Genomic DNA, 12,545 nt, shown 5'->3' with positions numbered 1-12,545 from the left:
TATTTCAACGGGTCACACTGCCAGCAGGCCGAGAAGTTTCCAACTGGGAATATTTGGGATTTCGGAACCTCAGTACTAGCTCGTCATCAAAACAGCGACAACTGTTAAATTTCTGCGTGAATCCGAGTCGATAGAGGACTTATTAAAACAAACAAAATGGTTCGCCGTGGACGTTCAGCCAGCCCCCCGCCCTCCACTCGTCGGTAAGATAACTCGGAAAAACAAAGGAAGTTCAGGGAAACTGGAGAAAGCAGTGCCGCGACAGGGAAAGCATTTCGTAATCACGGCGGGTCAATCGGATGATCTGGCTTTATCTTATGGACAGCACCTCGCCTGCCGCTGCGTTGCGGGCCCTGAATTGGGTTAAGGTTACGTAACCTTAAAAAGAGAGGAGGCCCAACAGCATGGGACGTCTTATGAGTGCCGTCCGTCCGACGGGCCTCCCGTCTCATCTGACTTCTTTCGGGTTCCCAAGAGCTCAAAACACCGGTCTCTTCAAAACTGAATATGCATTGTGTTGATAAGACACTTCCGTACTAATCGATATAACAACTTTAAGGACTAGTCAAGCTCAAAGTCTTGGCTTTATTTAAAATTGTTGGATATTGTTGTAGAAATTCCAAGATTACAAAAACAGTTCTTCCAATCTTACTACAAAAAATTTTAAAAAACTAACCGTATACGGCATATGGTTAGTTTTATTCCGCTGCATTTTTCCAGAACTTATTTTTATACTTATTAAAATAGCTATTAAAATACAAGAGTCGCAAAAAATTCCATTAATTCCAGATTTCAAAACACTCTTCTAGTCTTACTACAAACAATTTTACAAAACTATCCATATATGGTTAGTTTTATTCCTTTGCATAGCTTTTAAGATACAAGAGTCGCAAAAAATTCCATTAACTAATAGATTCTAAATCCCGAAACCCGGCTGCGGCAGTTAATATCCACCCAAGACTCCTATTTCGTCACGAAATAATCGACACCATCGCCTGAGTACAAAGTACAGAATAACAACTCATTGTTTTTGTTTTCCCCAACAGCACCGCACCTGTGCAGGCCCGAGCCCCCGCTCCGGCCGCGGCCGCCCCCGTGCCGGCCCGTGCCGCTGCCCCGCCCCCACCGCCGGCGCCCGTGAGCGCTCCTCCCAGCGCCGTCGGCATGCCGGCTCCCCAGCAGCCGTCGATGTTCCAGCAGATGGCCGCCACCGCCGGAGGCGTAGCCGTGGGCTCAGCCATCGGACACACGGTGGGCCACGGACTGACCTCGCTGTTCAGCGGGTCCGGCGACAAGGAGGCAGCTGCTCCGGCTCCGGCGGCAGCCGCTCCCGCCCCCCAGCAGCCCTACTACGCCCAGCAGCAGCCCAGCGAACCGCAGGGAGCCTGCGCCTGGGAGCTGAAGCAGTTCATCCAGTGCGCCCAGGGTCAGGCGGATCTGACCCTCTGCGAGGGATTCAACGAGGCGCTGCGGCAGTGCAAGCAGAGCCACCACCTCCAGTAGAGCGCCGAGCACCGTCCCCGGATGAACCCTCGGACAAAGCATCCGACCCCTTCGTTTAGTTCTAATTGTTTAACCACAAGCATCTAAAAGAGAGCATTGTTTATATGTAGTGCAAAATGAAATGTTGAATAGAAAATCCCATTGGCAGCCCAATTTGTCCCTTTTCCCAAAAAAAATATGAATACCATTTGAAAACTAATACCCGCGGGCTGTCAATGCGGGCCAAAACAAAACAAAGTTTACCTGTGTTTTTTGTTCTTGAGAAATATGGAAATTCACAACTACTATATTGCTTAATTGTAAAATTGAATTACTTAGAAATTAATATCTTTGAGATATGAACTCTCTATATTGAAATGAATTCTTCTAGACTTTTCTGGCCGAATTGAAACGTATATGCAGCACCCTTGCCACGGCTTGTATGATTTTCCCCTCTCCACCCTCTGGAAAATGCAAATTTTGCATTCTATTGTGAAATGCGGCTTGCTTGTGGCTGCCAAAAATAAGATGGGTGACAATGCACTTCTATAAATACGCAAATCGATCCACTTCCCCTGTGTATTTGCCGCCCCTCTGCGATTTCCTTGTCAGGTGTTGCCCTTCTTTTGTTTTGCTCGCAATGTGCTTCTGTTTTGTTGAAATTCGGTGGTAAACAGGGCAAAAGTGATAAACATGTTTACCTATTTGTTGGGCTATGTATGGAGGGGTGATCGTGCGATTAGTCATACTACGATCTATTTCTTGTGGCCAAATGTTTTGCGAACTTTGAATCCTATGAAATGATGCTCATAGTGTCGAAATTCAGAAAAAGGGGTTTGTTGGTGTACGCTTTATTAGGAGGAATAGCTAGGCACGGGGTTTCTGTGGTCCAGTTGAATACCACAACGCTGTGGAGATCAACGCTACCTTGCAGAGGGTATAATGCTTTCAGTCATAAGTTAGCAACGCAGGGAAGGAGACGTTTCCGACCATAAAGTATGTTTATTCTGGATCAGCATCACTAAACGAGTCGATCTAGCCATGTCCGTCTGTCCGTCCGTCTGTCCGTCCGTTTCTACGCAAAATAGTCTCCCAGTTTTAAAGTTATCAGGCTGTAACTTTTCCAAAGGTCTTCTTTCTCTTGCATGTGGTATATAAGTCGGAAGCAGCCGGATCGGCCAACTATATCTTATAGCATCCATAGGAATAATCGGAAAAACAAAAAGTATATCTTTGGTGTTTTTTAATATAAAACCTCCTACGCTTGGACAATTTTTTTATATAGTTCTGAATTTCGAATTTAATTTTATGAAAATCGGACACCTATATCATATTCTTAGCTTCAGTGTTTTTCGACATATTATCTTATAATATTGGGAATATCATTTTTTGTATTTTAAAGACTTTCGAATTAAATTTGATAAAAATAGGACGACTCTTACATATAGCAGTCAAAGAAACGGTCAGAGAAATGTAGAAATAATCATTTTTCTTTGTCACTGAAGCTAGCAACAATCCCCAAAAATTTAACATGGTGTTACTAACAGTGATTATTTCTTATAACTGGAAGGGTATACAATCTTCGGCTTGCCGAAGTTAACTTCCTTTCTTGTTTTTGTTTGGTATCAGTAGTTTAGCTTTAAAATGGAAGTATGCTAGAGAGACATTGTGAGTTTGGCTACAACTTCTCTTAGTTTTAATAATAAATATTTTACGAAAAGTGTTAAGCGTTAGTTTTAAATGACAAACTTCTATGTTTTCCTTAAAAAATTATAGAATTATTCTCATGGTCCTTAATGGCCGTTACCACTCTTAACTCGATAATAAGCAAAAGGTACGCGGTAACTTGATTTACAGTGTATTACAAAATGAAAAACTTATATAATTAGTCTGATTACAGATATAGGTTGCAAAAACACAAAAAGCTCATAGGCACAATAGATCCCTACGACAAATGATATATTAAATAATTACAATATGTATATAATTTTCAATCAATTCTCGTTAATAATAATAGAAAACATAATGTACTTAAAAATATACAATTGACAAAATTATAAATTCTAAAAACAACCTGTGCCCAATAAATATCCAACGTACAAGCAATAAATCGATGTATATGAGAAATAAACATAAGTGTAAAACAATACATTATATGAAAACTGAGGCCTACAGCATTTAGTTTACAATTATGTGTCTTATTGGTACCATAACCAAAAACCAAACCGAACTATTGATTTCGAGACATCCATTATTTCCGTTTTTATTCCAGAATTTGTACATAGTGTCACTTCTGTCCATATTATAAAGCGTATTGGGCTCGACATTTTTGGCAGTGGGCAATACGTATGCAACGACTACGATCTCGACACCTAGCAACACTAATCTCTCAACTTAAACGGTCTGGAAACGGCTGTCTCTATTATCCAAAACAGTATCTATATAAAAACAGGCCAGGACAAAGAGTTTGAAAAAGAACTACCAAGGATGTGCCGAATGACGATGGGTGCGATCGATTCTCACGCAAGGGGTCCGTCCAGGTTTTGGAATTTTCGGTTCTGAAAGTGGGCGAGTGACTGGGGATAGAATAGCTTGAAGGGGGTCTTCCGGTTCCAAAGGGGCCTCCGGGGAGGAGCATCGATTCACCAGGTGTGTGTGTGTATACTGTGTATGATTGTTGTGTTCACTGCTCAATTTGGAATTCCGCTTCGAACGTGGATTTGCCTTTGCTGGTCCGGGATTTGCTTGTAAAAACGGATCGTGTGCTTCTCGCTGCCGGCCGGGCACGACTATCTCCATGGCTAACGTGGGGCGGGTTGGTGGCCTCCTCGTCGGGGTCGTCCTGGGACCTTTGCTTGCGCTGCACGCTGGGAACCTGAACCTTCGGACTGACCACCGGCTGCCTGGGTGGCTTGACCTTTCTGGAGGATCCCTGTGGCCTATTGACCGCCGTCGACGAGCTGCGCTTGGCCAGGAAGTAGCCCTCGGTCATGTCCCTCGTGGAGCTCCGCCTGCCGGGATGGGCGCCGCTCCTGTAGGAGGTGGACGCCTCGTACTTGTAGTTCCTGGCCACGTGCGCCTGCTTCCAGCTGGCGGCCACCTCCTTCTCCTTGGTGCGCGGCTCCTCGAGGTCCTTGAAGGGATGCGCCGCCCTGCAGATGTCCAGTGTGCTGCTGACCTGCGGCAGTTTCTTGATCACCACGTTGTGGAAGTCGGTGACAGACGATTTCGGCTTGGGCTCCCACTTGCGCCTGGGCTGGGCCTTGACGATGAACTCCAGGGAGGAGGCATTCCTAACCAGGTGCCGCAGTGAGGCCTCCTTCTTGGGCCGCACGGCCATCGAATTGGACCGCTTGTCGACCCGCCGGCCATTGTGGTCCCAGGTGGCGGCCTGCTGCCGGATCACAGTGAGTAGCGATGGCTTGACCACCACCTCAACGGGACGCGGTCGCTTGGCACCGTCCTTGCGATGCAGCGTGGTGACTGGCGCGTTGTTACGGGGCGACTCCCTGACCTCCAGGTCGGCCGCTTGGATCAGCGAGTTGGGCCGCGGGAACTGCAGGTGCATCAGCTGGTCCCGGCGCAGCGACACATAGCACTTGCCCTGCTCGAGCAGCTGCCGGGTGGGCGCATTCGGCTGGTAGCCAATCCGAAAGGAGCCGGGATCCTGCACCGAGGCCAGCAGGTCGGCCAGGTGCTGCTTGAGCAACTCCCGCTCCGGCGATCGTTTCGCCCCCCTCTTGCCTCCACCGGTGGGACGATGGCGGGGATCTGCCTCCTCCTGCGCCTGCTCGTGCTCCGCCTCCGGGTTCGCCTCGCGGGGCCTGTAGACCACCTCCTTGGTGATCAGCCTGTGGTGCTTGCTCCGCGACTCCTGGGCCAGCGGGAGAGCCGACTTGGCCGCCCGGATGGTGGGCATTCGTCCAGACTGGCCGGCGGTCTCCTTGGTGCGACCCCACGGTGCCTTCTCCTCAGGCTCCCAGACCATCTGCAAGGGGGGGAGGTTTTTTAAGCTCCACGTAAGGACTAACCTCATATTGTTCAACTCACTTTGCTGGTCTCCTGGACGTCCTTCATGCTCCTGGCGCTGGTCTTACAGCTGGCGTGGCGCAGGCGCTCCTGCTCGGCGGGCTTGCCCTCGAAGGTGGGCACTGGCTGGTGGTTGGCCGATCTCCGCCAGCCCTCGAGCTCGGAGACAACCGGAACCCTTGGGGCGCTGGGCTGCCGACTGCGGTGCCTTCTGTGATTGCCGCTCACCCAGGTTTGCGTTGTCATCCGAACTGTTGGCTGGGTCTTCATCTGCTGCTCGAGATTCAGCAGCTGCTGCTCCCTGTGCCCCCTGGCGAGGCTGTTGGAGGTTTGCCACTTGCTGGCCATTTGGGGCGTCATCAGTTCGCTGGGCAGGTAGGGCTTGCGATGGCGCACATGTTGCTCCCTGTGCTCCTGGAAGTCCTCCTCCTCGAACGCCCTTGACGTCATGGGAATCGGCGAGTGCTGGTTGCGGAGGCGACTGCCATCCCTTCGCCTTTGGAGCTGCTGCTCCTCCTCCTCGGCCTGCTCCCTGGTGATCGTCAGCTGGGGCACCGCCCGCCGTTCTACCTCATCCTCCTCAACGGGCCGCAGCCTGGGCACATAGAAACGCTGGCTGAGCACACCCGTCCACAGGTTGGACGAGGGCAGGAGCAGCGGGCGCACCGAGGACTGGCGCCAGATGGGCCACTCGCGTCCCTGCACCGTTTTGGGGGCATGGCGCGTCTTCACCGGCAGGACGCAGGTCGAGACGCGCGGATGGGAGCCCTTCTTGGCCAGACTGCGGCCCAGGAAGTTGATGCTGGAGCCGCGTCGCTCCATGGCGCCGGACAGTTTGCGCGTGAGGCGTGTGTTGAAGCTCACGTACGGCCGCCACAGCACGTGGGTCTCCTCGTCCGGGCGGCCGGCCAGCGAGGCCAGGTGCGGCGACCACCGGAACTCCACCTGGCCAGCCGTCATCCGGGCCACCACCTTGTAGACCGCGCTGGTGTTGCCCTGAGATTCGCCGAGGGAACTCTTCAGCACCGAAACAAAGCGGGACACTGAAAGAGAAATGGGCAAGTATTTAGTGAAGTCCCATCCTTCCTTAATCTATCCTAAGTCATGAACATTCAAATACTGTAAGAATTGGTTTATTGAACTGCAAATATTACAACCTACATATATAAACGTGTTTACTATTAGTATTATTTTTGTATTTCTTTTACCCCTATTTTAACTTAATTGTATCATGTTTTAATTGCCTAAAAATATATGTGTGTTTTAAATATGATGGTCAGGAATTGAGTATTCTTAAGTTAAACTATGCCCTCTGTGGAACCTTCTCCGAGGGAACACAGTAAGTGGTAAAGGTGAACCCAGGGGCGGAGGGTACAGGAGCATCAGTCTGCAGCCTGGACCCCGCGTCCACTCACTCACCCTTCACCGGCCGCAGCTGGCCTTCCGTCTGAGCCACTATACTCTTCATGTTCCAGGCAAATCCTTTTGTGTGGTTTTGAATGTAGAAAAACCTTAAAACAAAATAAAAAACGGAAACACAAATATTTTGGATAAATGGATGCTTTCGCCTCGGAGCTGTTTAGTTGACTGAGGGCGACATGGCCTGTCATTTGGAAACTCAAGGCCCACTCAATACGGCTGATGTGACGCCAAGTGCAGCCTGATTTCGGTATAAAATGTATTACAAGACTATATTAATTTTAAAAAATATCTTTGCACCACACTTAAGGTTAATTAATATTGTGGCTGTCCCGCTCTTTTTGGCGGTTTCTAGGTTGTCTTGCTCACGCTTATACTTAGATCAAGACAACCTGGACCAAGCAAGACAACCTGGACAAAGGATTTTACGCTTAGGACTAGTGGATTTTGATCTTAAAAATAAACTTAGTTCTATTTTTTACAATTCTGCGTTGCCTTTCTATGACAATTTTCTATGACGACTTACAATTAACATAAAATTTAGACAACATAATAGGTTGGTGGGTTTAAAAACTCTAGCTAATTCAAGTTGGGGCGCTTGCGCTTGGGTTTGTTTTCCGCGTCAGTTTTCTGCTCCGATTTGCCCTTGCTCTTGCTGGGTTTGTGTGACCCATTGAGGTCGCGCAGTGTGTGGCGTTCTTCCTGACGCCGGCGGCACCTGTTCAGGACGGCCTTCGCCCTGCTCATGATCTCGTTGTAGTCCAGCGGCTCCTCCGCCACCTGCTTTGGCTGCTCCTCCTGATCCCGCTCCTGGTCCGTGCAATCCTCATCAGCTGAGAGCGGGTCGCACAACTGCGCCTCCTGGAACTCGTAGTACCAAGGGCTCAGGAACTGGCTCTTCATTGTCCTCGTGCGATACACAATTCCCCTGGGCAGGTTCTTCTCCCCGCGCAGTACATATTGCAGTCTTTCGCTCGCCAGATACTCCACGAAGTTCAGGTACCCTTCCGTTTCGTTCGACTGCAGAATCTGTATGGCCTGGAGGGCGACCTGTTCCACACAGTCCTCCTGCTGACTCGCTTGTGCGTAGTCCAGGACCCACTGGCATTGGTCCTCGGCTGGGGATGAAGAGCTCCGCAGTGGCGGCGTCCTGGGCAGTTTACTGCGCTCCAGAAGCTGCACAATGCGCTGTCGTTGCTCGGCCAACTGCCATCCGGGCTCAAAGTGCTCCAGGCGATTGGTGGGCAGCGGAGCTTCAATGGGCAGTGGCGGCACAAAGACACGCAGCTCCTCGGGAAACTGGGGGCAATCGCTCAAGTCCTCCGCGGCCACCAACTGTAGGCGACGCACTGCCTCGTTGAAGAGGTCCACACAGAACTGCGGATACCGCTGGCTGCCCCTTCTGATGGCCTTGTCCTGCTCCGCGGCGTATTTGAGGCGGCGAAAGAGCTCCGATCCCAGGTTGCCGAGCAGATACTCGCGGACTTCCACTTGGTGAAGTTGTCCCAGGGGCTTCTTTTCCGCTGCTCTGGCCAGAAACTTAAGAGCCGCTTGCAATTCAATCATCAAACGCTGGCGGTTGTTTCCAGAGTGTCGCAAGGGGAAGATCTTAAATGAGCGCAGACCCACGTCTTGCAGGTGCAGCTCGGTTTCCTTATAAACGGTGTGGCCTGGATGCTGCACAATTAAAGCCACATCTTGACATCGACTGGCCTGAACCAGTAGCTTTAATCGCTGCGGCAGAAAGCGCAAGTCTGCCAGGCCAGCCAAGCAAACAATGCCGTTGGCCTCGGCCACTTCCGAGGGCTTCCAGTCCTGGCAATTGTCCCGGAGCTTCAACACACTCAGTCCTATGCCCTGGGAGAAGCCCCTGATGTAGCCTCCATCCACCAAATGAGCATCGGGCGACTGTGGCTGCTGCAACAGTCCCCTGTCCAGGTCGTAATTCAGCTGGAAACCCTCTTGGCCGCCGGGCAGACACAACAACAGCTTGAAGAAACGTCTGGCACCTGGTTGCGCCTGCGGCAGGCACTGGTCCAACACGCGCCACAGATCCAGCTTCAGCCAACTCTGCTCCTCCAGGCCAGCCAGAAGTTTGCCATAATCGCAGGGCTCGCCAAGTCTATAGCGCCTGATGAGACGCAGTGAATCCTCCACGCTGCGTTCGTCCACCAGTCGTTCGCGGTCATCGGCGCCAAAACTCAGGGGCAGTTGGTTGAACAGCGTGTCCTTCCGCTGCTGGACTCGCCGGTAGTTTCGCCACCGCCTCATGTACACCCGCATGATGCCCAGTTCGTAGAGGGATCGCTGCATCTGCTCCTCGACCAGGCCGCGGGTTAGCAAGTCCACCAGGGATTCGTAGGAGCGGCAAGCTTGGAGGTGCACCTCAAATTCCCGCCTGCAAATCTCTGCGAGGTTTTCCTGAAATATCACCTGGTAGCACTCCAGGGTCTTGACTTTTTTTCGGGCCTCTCTTTCTTGCTCCTCCAACAGAGCCAGTTCCGCCAGCTTCTGTTGCCGCTCTCGCTCCAGCTGGAGTGCCTCCTGCTCCCGCTGACGCTGCTTCTCCAGCTCCTCTTGCTGTCGACGCTGCTGCTCCTGGCGTTCCCTCAGCTTTTGCTGACGCACTCGCTCGGCCTCGGCCACTTTGGCCTCATGAATGGCCATCAGCTCGGCTTCGCGCTGCTTGGCAGCAGCAATGGCCAGTTGCAGTTGCAGGGCCTGATGCTTGGCCTCCTCCTGTGCCCGTCGCTGCTGCTCGGCCAGAGCTTGCTCCTGGAGCTCTCGGGGGCGTGACTTGGGCAGGACAAAGCTAAAACCGCTGCTGGGATCGGCTGGCGCTGCCCCCATCGTGGTTGGAGTTGGAAAGGCGGCTTCCATTCCGCTCGGTTGCATGGGCACCTTAAAAAAGTTTTCGCTCTGGGCTGGCACTGCTGGTGGCTGCGACGGCACTTGTGGCTGCATCTCCTCCTGCTGCATCCCAGGCAGCTGATCCTTGGCCGCCCAGGCGACGCTCTTTAGCACTCCGTGCTCGTTGAAGCTGTTGTGCGGCCGGTGGTCGAGGTAAAGGTCCCGCGGCGGCAGCGGTTCCCCGCAGATGACTTCGCCCACGCTCTGTATGCGCTTCATTTCCACCAGCTGAAAGAGTTAGGAGGGATTATAGGGTAGGGCTGCTGAAAAGAATGCCCAGACTCACATCAATCTGTCGCGGCAGCTTGTAGTCCGTCTCCACCGCGTGCATCCTGCTCAGCACCACCCTGCCCGCCTCGTTCACCTCCAGGCCGTAGTGCTGGACAAAGTCCGCCGCCTCCTGCTCGCTGACAAAGCTCAGCATGTCGGTGATGTAGGTGAGGGGCAGCGAGGACACCTCGTCCTTTCGCGGCGCCCTGTAGGCCTGGATCAAGCGGTGCAGGGCCAGGACGCGCAGTCGCGTGAAGTAGGTGACTAGAATGCAGGCGCTAAGGTAGCTGGTCTCCTCGTCCACCAGCAGCTGGAAGAATCGCACAAAGTTCGTGTCCTGCAGGGCCAAGTAGAACTGGATGGCCTGCCGCACTTCCGGGCAGCTCTGCAGCTCCGCGGGCAGCTGGCCAATGTCCCAGAGGAAGTTGGCGTCGGCCAGATTGAGCAGCACAATGTAGCCCCGGAACTCCGCCTCCCGGGGACACTGGACGCCCTTCAGGCGCAGGTCATGGTACATGTACTTCAGCGTCTGCAGGCATTTGGTAAGATTCTCGGCATTGATCTTGCTGTCAAAGACGCTGGGATCGGCGGCCACCAGGCGAGCGGCACAGTGGATGTGAAAGCGGGCGCACTGCTCCACCAGCTTGACGGCGCCCAGCGAGCACAGCTCCTGCTGGGTGATCTCCTTGCGGATGGACCGCGTGCGGTCCCACACGAAGTGGAACCAGTCGCCCAGATGGCTCTGCGGATCCTGGCGCTCGCTGATGTCCATGATCTCGTGCATCAGGTAGCTCATGGTCATGTGCAGGGCGTTCTCGGTGCGCAGTTCGTGCGGCAGTGGGGTCTCCTGGTCGGCACTGCTGCGCGAGTACTGTTTGAGGGCCCTCTCGTGGCAGATGAACTCATCGGAGCCCGGCTGCAGCTCGTATATGGCCACCTGGCGCTGGAACTCCCTCAGCACGCGCTCCTTCTCCGGGCACATGTCCGGGCAATGGCCCTGCGTCGCTCCGGCCAGCTTCCGTTGGCCTTGGTGCAGGCGCATCAGCTTGTCGCGGGCGTCCAGGACGCGGTACTTCTCCTCGCTTGTGTGGGCGGGTCTGCGCATCATGTTCTCCAGGTCCCGCAGCTGGCCGGGCGTTCGGTCTCTGGCGGCGGGAGGATGTGTCTTTGTGACCACCGCCGGAAGGGAGGGCGGCGCTAGAACAGCGCCAACCCCACCACCCCCACCACCCCCCAAACCATCTCCCGCCGGCGGCTTCTGGGCCTTACCCGGGGCGTACTCACTCCGCCAGCCCGCCTGCAGGGCGCTCAACTCCGCCTGGACGTCGGGATCCACCCACTCCTCCGTTTTCTGGGCCGGCGCCGTCTCATTCTCCGCGTAGCACATCTCGAACTGGTGGCCCTGGAAGACGCCGCCCTCGAGCAGCGCCCGCTCCGCCTCCTCCTCGCTGGCGTAGCTCACGGTGCAGGTCATGCGGCGCGGACGCAGGACGAAGTTCATCAGCGTGCCGAAGCGGCCGAAGTGCGAGCGCGCCACATACTTGTCGAGGAACAGCTCCGGGATGTTTGTGCATCTGGTGGGGCAGAAGAGTGGTTGGTCAGGTGCCGGGTTCGCGCCGATGCGGGAGTGCCGTATACTCACAGTAGGGTCTTGTAGTTGTAGGCGCCGGGGCGGGGTTCTGCCATCGATCGGGTATTCAATTATTTGGAGTTTGCAGATTTTTGCACAGCGTACGTCTGGGTTTTGTTGTTAGGATTGCCGCCAAGTGGTGTCGCAATCAGTGTTGGGCAGCGTCTGGGCACACGTACCTATTCTCGTACGCCGGCAACCTTCTGCGGTACTTCTTACTAGGTACAGAAAGAAATGACAACTATTAAGCGGCGTTTTTATACCCTGGCAGAGGGTATAACCATTTCTGTCAAAAGTTAGCAACGCAGTGAAGGAGACGTTTCTGACCCCAAAAAGTATATATATTTTTGATCAGCATCACTAACCGAGTTGATCCAGCCATGTCCTACTGCCCGTCCGTCTGTCCGTTCGTTTCTAAGCAAAGTAGTCCCTCAGTTTTAAAGCTATCAGACTGAAACTTTTCCAAAAGTCTTCTTTCTATTGCATGTAGTATATAAGTCGGAGCCAGCCGGATCGGCTGTCGGAGCTATCGGGGAAAAAATTAAGAAAAAAATTATCTTCGGTATTTTTTAACATACAACTTGAAAATAACAGTTTTTAAGATTTTCGAGTTTAATTTTAACAAAATCGGACGACTTATCATCTAGCTGTCATAGGAAAGATCCGAAAATGGGTGGGGAAATAATATGAAACAAATTATAGCTTCGGTGTTTTTGACATATTATTATATAATATTGGGAATATAATTCTTTATATTTTAAGAATTTCGTCAGAGAAATAATAAAATAATTTTTAATATCACTTA

The 12,545-nt window shown here is 52.4% G+C and overlaps 3 protein-coding genes across 3 annotated transcripts; 1 reads left to right on the top strand and 2 right to left on the bottom strand.

Annotated features, from left to right (window-relative positions):
• Positions 1-14: 14 nt before the first annotated feature.
• Positions 15-1,740, top strand: LOC108033002 (coiled-coil-helix-coiled-coil-helix domain-containing protein 2). The gene is made up of 2 exons (XM_017107127.3): positions 15-203; positions 1,047-1,740. The coding sequence occupies exons 1-2, from the start codon at positions 157-159 to the stop codon at positions 1,501-1,503; spliced, it is 504 nt and encodes a 167-aa protein (XP_016962616.1). The 5' UTR covers positions 15-156; the 3' UTR covers positions 1,504-1,740.
• A 1,979-nt stretch (positions 1,741-3,719) lies between these two features.
• Positions 3,720-7,073, bottom strand: LOC108032958 (protein xmas). The gene is made up of 3 exons (XM_017107029.3): positions 6,931-7,073; positions 5,533-6,554; positions 3,720-5,470 (listed from the first exon to the last, which is right to left on the bottom strand). The coding sequence occupies exons 1-3, from the start codon at positions 6,977-6,979 to the stop codon at positions 4,166-4,168; spliced, it is 2,376 nt and encodes a 791-aa protein (XP_016962518.1). The 5' UTR covers positions 6,980-7,073; the 3' UTR covers positions 3,720-4,165.
• On the bottom strand, positions 6,629-12,187 carry LOC108033132 (protein xmas). The gene is made up of 4 exons (XM_017107355.3): positions 12,106-12,187; positions 11,753-11,958; positions 10,127-11,684; positions 6,629-10,068 (listed from the first exon to the last, which is right to left on the bottom strand). The coding sequence occupies exons 2-4, from the start codon at positions 11,794-11,796 to the stop codon at positions 7,510-7,512; spliced, it is 4,161 nt and encodes a 1,386-aa protein (XP_016962844.1). The 5' UTR covers positions 11,797-11,958; positions 12,106-12,187; the 3' UTR covers positions 6,629-7,509.
• Between the last annotated feature and the right edge of the window lie 358 nt (positions 12,188-12,545).

The sequence above is a fragment of the Drosophila biarmipes genome, chromosome X (genome assembly GCF_025231255.1).
Source record: "Drosophila biarmipes strain raj3 chromosome X, RU_DBia_V1.1, whole genome shotgun sequence".
Lineage (NCBI taxonomy): Eukaryota > Metazoa > Arthropoda > Insecta > Diptera > Drosophilidae > Drosophila > Drosophila biarmipes.
The sequence above is the reverse complement of the archived record's forward strand: the minus strand, read 5'-3'. Positions and strand labels throughout refer to the sequence as shown.